Source organism: Juglans regia, chromosome 1 (assembly GCF_001411555.2).
Source record: "Juglans regia cultivar Chandler chromosome 1, Walnut 2.0, whole genome shotgun sequence".
Classification (NCBI taxonomy): domain Eukaryota; kingdom Viridiplantae; phylum Streptophyta; class Magnoliopsida; order Fagales; family Juglandaceae; genus Juglans; species Juglans regia.
In genome coordinates, this window is record NC_049901.1 from 7,299,886 (window position 1) to 7,307,082 (window position 7,197).

The window sequence follows — 7,197 nt, forward strand, 5'->3', positions numbered from 1 at the left end:
AAATAGTAGATGGTTGCTGTAACTGTCACAGACTGGAGATTTATATGATTCACCAGTGTGCCTGCTTTGAGGAAAAATAACCAATATCCTTCAACTGATTTTCTCCCAATGGATATAGTCAAAACTACTCCAGTTTCGCTCAAACCGACAAAGCATTGTTCGGACTATGGAGTTAGGGCACACTTGAGTATTTTAGTCTGATTGTATATAGTGTATATTTAATTTAATTTTAATTTTTTTTTGGATAATTGGACAAAGTTGACAGCTGCACACAAAAGGGATGAGCCAACCAAAGCACACTCCGTGTGATTTTAATTTTTTTTTGGATAATTGGACAAAGCCGTAGCTTTGGCTTAGCATGCGTGTATGCGTGTATGCCCTGTAACTGCGTGTAAGAAGCCGTAGCTTTGGCTTAGTATGCGTGTAACTGCATACCTGTAAGTATGCGTGTAACTGCATACATGTAACTGCATACCAGTAGGTACTAACTTCTCTAACCCAGTAAATAATTCAACCAACTAAAATACCAGTAGGTACTAAAATAATCAACCCACTAAAATAATTCAAAATAATGTTATGATTTGTTCCAACTACACAAAAAACCATTCAATCTTGTATCTTTTGTCAAGATTTCCAAAAAAATTACATTTACAACTTACAAAAAAACAACCAACATGAGATTGCCATTCAATCTTGTATCTTTTGTCAAGATTTCCAAAAAAATTACATTTACAACTTACAAAAAAACAACCAACATGAGATTGCCATCAATCTTGTATCTTTTGTCAAGATTTCCAAAAAAATTACATGTACAACTTACAAAAAAACAACCAACATGAGATTGCCATCAATCTTGTATCTTTTGTCAAGATTTCCAAAAACCCCAATTAAAGTTTCTACCAAGAAACAAAAACATGACTAATCCATCACATCATTTCCAGCTCTTGAACATCCTTCACCAATGTTTCTACCAATAAACCCCAATGTTTCCTGCATGTGAAGTAAGATAAAAATAAAGGAATTAATATAATTGATATAGAAGATAAACCACATGATAAAAATAAAGGAATTAATATATTTGAGATGTACAAAGATTACAAACAATAAGAGTTCTTAAGCCTTTAATATTAGTTAAATGGTATCTTCCATCTGTAAATTTAAGCTGAGTATTGATGGAGTTAATTGAAAAGGCCAGGAATCCTGGCTTAGCTAATTGCGGGGTCATAATTAAAAATCATGATGGTAAGTTTGTTTAGAATTTTTCTTGCCATCTGGGTCATGGGATAAACATTTTGCTGAACTTTCTACTTTGAAATGTGGTTTATTATTATACTATCAACTACAAATTTTAAAATCAGTAATACAGTAATTCATGTGAAAGGTTATTAGCTAATTAATTAACTTAAAATAGATAATTAAAATATAAATTCAACTTTAATTTATAAAATATTAATCTTTCAACATTAAATAAATATAGAGTTTTGTTATATATTTTTAAGAGAGTAAAATCATATATATATATATAATTAGATAAAATGATTTTCTACCATTATAATAGTTTTAGAATTTCCAAAATAGAAGAAACTTACTTTAATGCTATAAAATTCTATTGTTTTGTAGTACTGCAACTACCGCCACTAAAACTGCCACTCACTTGAGCTATTGTCATCTACCAAGTTTGATCAAAGACAACCCCCACACTAATGTACCCCGACACAATAATCTAACAAAAGCAGATTCCATATGATGTTGTAACACGGATGATTTATTACTTTATCTATATCCTTAGCTCGTAGTACCTGGAATTAGTTCCTTGGGCTCGCCAACCACGGTTGAACCAATTGTGAATCATCTAATCCAAGTTGTTTAGGTTGTGATCCATCCAACCCAAATTGAACCTGTAAGGATTCATGATGGTAGATTAGAAATATGTCAATATTACTATTGACATATGAAAAGTTAAGAAGTATTACACTTTCTTGACTCCCACCCACTGTTTGTCCAATCTGGGTTCCATCAATGACAACAGCTGATTTGTCTTGAACAAGCTGGAGATAAACAAACAAAAAAAAACATGAAAATCAAATAAAAACATAAATATAACATTTCAAGTATAAATATAACAAAAGTAATATAATTGCACATAACCAACATTGGAAACATCTAACACTGATGGGCCAAATAAATTCCTGCATGTGTCTGGCACTGGTGTATCTCCTCCATCTCTCTAATAAACAAGTAGCATTGGCAAGAACGTAAGTTTTTGCATGTAATAAAATAGCCCCGAAACAAATATATTTTTAAAGCTAAAATAATATTCACCTGTTTACGTTTCCGGTTTACTGGTGCTTTCTTTGTCTTTCCTTTAAGTTTCCGCATCTCTTTCTCCATCTTGGATGCTCTCCGAAGAGATGGGGGTCTGCCTTTCCCTCTGACAACCAATGGACTGAGCACTTGTTTTGAACTACCCACAGTGAGTGTGTCATTTTGAGTACAACCAACATTAGAACCAGTGAGAGTAATTGATGGAGGTTCTTGATTCTCACTATATAATTCAATCATTGCATGTAACTTATGTGTGGCATCCTTAGTATGTTTTTTTGAACCCGCTGCATAAGTAATCATTTGATAACAGACTTTTAATAGACTAGAATATCTGCAAGCATCTGGCCGCTGATCCCCTGCATCATAGCTGCTATCGATTAACGTGTATCTCCTTTTGATATCCTTCCTCCATCGGTCTAAAATGTACTTCTCTGGCAGGGATTTTCTCCCGTTACACTTAAATACAGCGAGAATGTGCCGACACAGTATACCTCTCATCTGAAATAAACCACATGAACACTTAGCATCTGCATCTTCCTCATTGAAGTCCACAGAAAACGTAACCAACTTACTGAACTCTTCCACACGAACTTCATCCTCTACCTGATAGGTCTTTACTGCACCATCCCTCTTAAGTAACTCTGGATCCAAATCGATAATGCCGGTAAGTTGCATCTGAACTTCCCTAAATTTAGCATTTGTGTACAACTCTTGAAATCTCTTCTCCAGAGGAGATCTAGATATGCAAGGAATGGTAACGCTAAATGAGTAGAAGTCCGCGTTATTTTCACTCTCAATTTTTTTTTTCAACGCACTATCAAACTGATCGACAAACTCTTTCAAGTTTGTCTTAGCATGAATGTAACCATCGAAAAAAGCATTCATGCTCTCACTGCGTTGCGTTGTACTCATCCCAGCCCAAAAACAGTCCTTCAAGAATGCCGGCACCCAATACTCACGCTCAGTGTATAAACTTTTCAGCCAGACATTATCATGCAAGCGGTACGTATCGATTAACTCATCCCAAGATTTCTCAAACTCGTCAATGGTATGCGTGTCATACACACATTTCATCAATGCATTCTTCATCCCACTTTTGTACGAAGCATAGGAGGACAACTTCTCGGGCACTTTTTTCAGTATATGCCACAAACACAGTCGATGTCGGCTTTCAGGAAAAACAATAGCTATTGCATTTTTCATCGCCTTGTCTTGATCGGTGATAATAGCTTTTGGAGCGATACCATCCATACACTTCAACCACGTCTGGAATAACCAAACAAAAGTCTCTGTATCCTCACTGGAAATCAACCCTGCTCCCAACAGAATTGATTGCCCATGGTGGTTTACACCAACAAATGGTGCAAAGGGCATCCCATACCTATTCGTCAGGTATGTAGTGTCGAATGTCACCACATCACCGAAGTATTGGTAGGCTGCCCTACTACGAGGGTCTGCCCAGAAGACATTCCTTAACCTCCCCTCATCATCCAAATCCATCAGTGCAAAGAAACCAGGATTTTTGTACTGCATCCTACAAAAATACTCTTGAAGCGCTCCTGCACCACCTTTACCAATCCTTAGATGTCTTGCCTTGTCGATATAATTACGACAATCCTTTTCTAAAAATGGGAGGTTCTCGAATCCACCAGCGCCAACGACGAGAGATCCGAAACTCTTATTCATTCGAATACCAGCCATATCGTTTATATCTAGGACTCTTTTTACAGAGTCACTCACTTCTCTATTACATCGAAAGAAGCGAGCCTTATTTGGACTAAGGTCATGGTTATGGGTATTATTCACTGTTGTCAACCGGAACTTTCCATCAACTTTTAAGGCATTAATCTTTGCCTTACATTCTGTCTTTCCTGTTGGACGTGGTCTAGCGACATTCAATGTCCTATTCCGAGCCTTCCAACCAACTAATTCCAAAAAAATAAAGTTGGAAGTACATAAAGCCCCGCTAAACTATTAGCTAAAAGGATTTATTTACACTTAACTGACCATACGTGTTGCTTTAAAACATCAATTCCATAGAAAAGAATGAGCTCAGTACAAAAGATGAGTTTGGAAAAGGGTAAAAACATGGTAACAAAGTACGTGATAACAAGTAGCCCATTGCAGCTTGATTTCTCACATGTTACATAACGGGGGAAAATGAATTATTCGCAAAAAAATGGAAATCAAAGACTGAAAACATGTTACATCAATGCTTCATTGCTTCTTTTTTTCTTTTATTTTTCTGTGGAGCAGTAGTGGGCAAATCAATATTAGAGCCAAGGTTTTCTGGAATAGCGAATTATTTCCAGAGATAGTTAGTATATGATAGCGATCTTAATCCAGTGGATGCAAATCAAAAGTCCTGCACCCAAATATGATAAAAAAACAAATACAAAATCTCATTGCAGAAAGGCTTCTGAAACTAAAAAGGACGTCTATTTCATCACCCACTCCTTTTCTAAAGTTTTCGTTTGATACATCATCCGTTCTTCGAAATAGCACAAAACTAAACACTAAAACACAAGCTTCATCAAAATATATGATTGATGGCTGTGTGATCGGATTACATTGTGAACTTAGAATATGAATTGCGTCCCTTGAAATTCTACAGCATTAAAGCTAAGGACCAATAATCATACAAGACTTAACCAGACAATAGGAAGAAGTTAATGGCTGTGCGTCCATAAGCATGGCATAACAACAAACACATCTACTACAAAAAAATAATGAATATGAAAACCCATATCCAGGAATGTGACAAAAAAATTTATAACAAATACCCACATTACATTCAATCTCCGTAGGTGTTCTATTTATTTATGATAAAGAAGAAAGAAGAAGATCGGCTGTTGTTCAGACTACCATTTCTTGAGACAGAGCAAGCCCATACCCACTGTGCATCATTGGGTGTCGTTTCTTCAGACACCCAAGAGGAATACCAGTTCCAGTTGACGGTGATGGAGCCGGTGATGCCAAAGATGAAGAAAAAAAAAAAAAACCAGAAACCAGAGGTCCAACACGACGAAGAAGACGAACCTGCTTTTCTTTTTCTCAGAGCAGAAGATGGTTTCTGGGTCCGACTACACTCACTTGAACGCGATGAAGATCGACGAACGGATTTTCCCTTTCAGCGCAAAATGGTTTCGGATCCAGATGGAGAACGATGAACCCACAGCTCGCAAAAATGGTTTCTCAAATCAAATGGCGCTCTGAAACGAGGCCTTTCCGCCCAATTTTTTTTTTTTAATATAATTAATAACCGCTGACGTGGCTACGTGGCATTAGCCACGTCAGCGATTCCGCTACGGGTACTCGAAGACGGGTACCTGTAGCAGAATTGTTCCCAATATACTTTTGATTTCAAAATTATTGAAGCTGACGAAGTATATATTCTAGGATTGATGAGGCACATTACATCACATCACATGGATTTTCTACGGGCTCCAATATCTATTGACGTTAATTCATAATTAAGTGAGCGAAAAAGAAGGAGAGTACGATGGTTTTTGCTTCGTGAAAAAGATAGAAATTAAAGTAAGAGGAAATTAGAAATAAAAATCTATTGCCAAAATTAGAAAATAATCATGTTAAATTTCATTTTATATATAATAATTGGGTACTATTATTTAGTATATCACATGAGTGAAACATTAGAACCACGAAAATAATGAATTAAAAAATAAGCAAGGGCGCCAGTACTGAGAATGATATAAAGGTTGAGAATTGTAACAATAACATTGCAGAAAATATAATATATAATATACATTTATAATATTAATTGGGTACTATTATAGGCCTTGGCGTATGAATTTATAAAGAAATTAGGTATTAATCGTGGATAGGCGGCGGAAGCGGGGAATTGGCAGTCTTCTTAGATTTTCCTTAGTTTTTTTGGGGGTTAATATGATACGTACATCTCGAGGGATAAGCTCTATATAAATAGGGAGTGCGAGAGGATAGCTAGGCGCTTCAGTCTTCGTATAAAGTAAAGATACAAATTAAACACATTATTTTAATTCATTATTTTGATCAAAATGACAAAAATATAGATCGAGACCGCCTAGCTGTGTTTGTTTGCTTGCTTGTGATTTCAGGGATGGCCTGATCAGCCGGGGATACCGCGTTGGCATCGGTCGTAAGTGGAGCAAGCTCGCGTCCGTCCACGCACAGGGACTATGCAGTTGCCATATCTTATTCCACTACAGACTGGTGGCTGGAAGAGAGATCTGTATGCTACATATTCGCTAGAATAGTAGTAGTAGTCGAAGTAGTACGGTCCGGGTTCTGGTCCTGGATATACTTGGTAGTCATCGAGCTGCTCTGCTAATTCTCGGCTGCATTCTCCAACCGAAGCATCGCATCCAGTACTTGTATTTCTGTCATGATCAGGGACTACACCGGACTCAATCATGCTCGGTATTACGGCAAAAAACAATATCACTACTCCAAGTTGCAACGATCTCTTCGATTCTTTTCCCATCTTTTCGTTTGTTGTTTGAGCTCGTGCCTATGTTCCGGGGGGACTAGCTAGCTATATAAATGGGAAGAATATTCCTTCGCTAAAAAAGCAGAACCGGATTATGAATGAAAGGCTGTAATTTGATTGGAACGACTCCCCGGTTGTTTCGCCGCCTGACCAGCAAGTAACTCAAAACGTGTTTCCAGCAGTACTGGAGCGTAGTCTTTGTCGACCGAATAATATTGTTTTGTCTTCCTATTCTTTTCGTACGTCTTGGATCGAGATATTGCAGTATTTTAGCGATTTTGGCCGAATCATCACATGTGCTGCAAGGGTCCAGCTTGATTGAGATTTCTTCCGTTTGCTCTTTAATTTAATTTGAAATTAATAAATCTTTGGACTATGTTTTT

The 7,197-nt window shown here is 36.9% G+C and overlaps 1 protein-coding gene across 1 annotated transcript; it reads right to left on the reverse strand.

Moving 5' to 3' along the window:
* Positions 1-918: 918 nt before the first annotated feature.
* On the reverse strand, positions 919-6,808 carry LOC109016345 (protein FAR1-RELATED SEQUENCE 5-like). Its single transcript, XM_035686833.1, has 6 exons — positions 6,448-6,808; positions 2,323-4,250; positions 2,153-2,227; positions 1,995-2,048; positions 1,839-1,898; positions 919-990 (listed from the first exon to the last, which is right to left on the reverse strand). The coding sequence occupies exons 1-6, from the start codon at positions 6,806-6,808 to the stop codon at positions 919-921; spliced, it is 2,550 nt and encodes an 849-aa protein (XP_035542726.1).
* Positions 6,809-7,197: the final 389 nt, after the last annotated feature.

Excerpts from the sequence above, each read along its gene's own strand:
- LOC109016345 (XM_035686833.1), bottom strand. The coding sequence starts at position 6,808 with ATGGGAAAAGAATCGAAGAGATCGTTGCAACTTGGAGTAGTGATATTG. Across the intron at positions 4,251-6,447 it reads TTACGACCGATGCCAACGCG|TTGGTTGGAAGGCTCGGAAT; the intron begins GTATCCCCGGCT and ends TTTTGGAATTAG. Across the intron at positions 991-1,838 it reads GATTAGATGATTCACAATTG|GAAACATTGGGGTTTATTGG; the intron begins GTTCAACCGTGG and ends CTTCACATGCAG.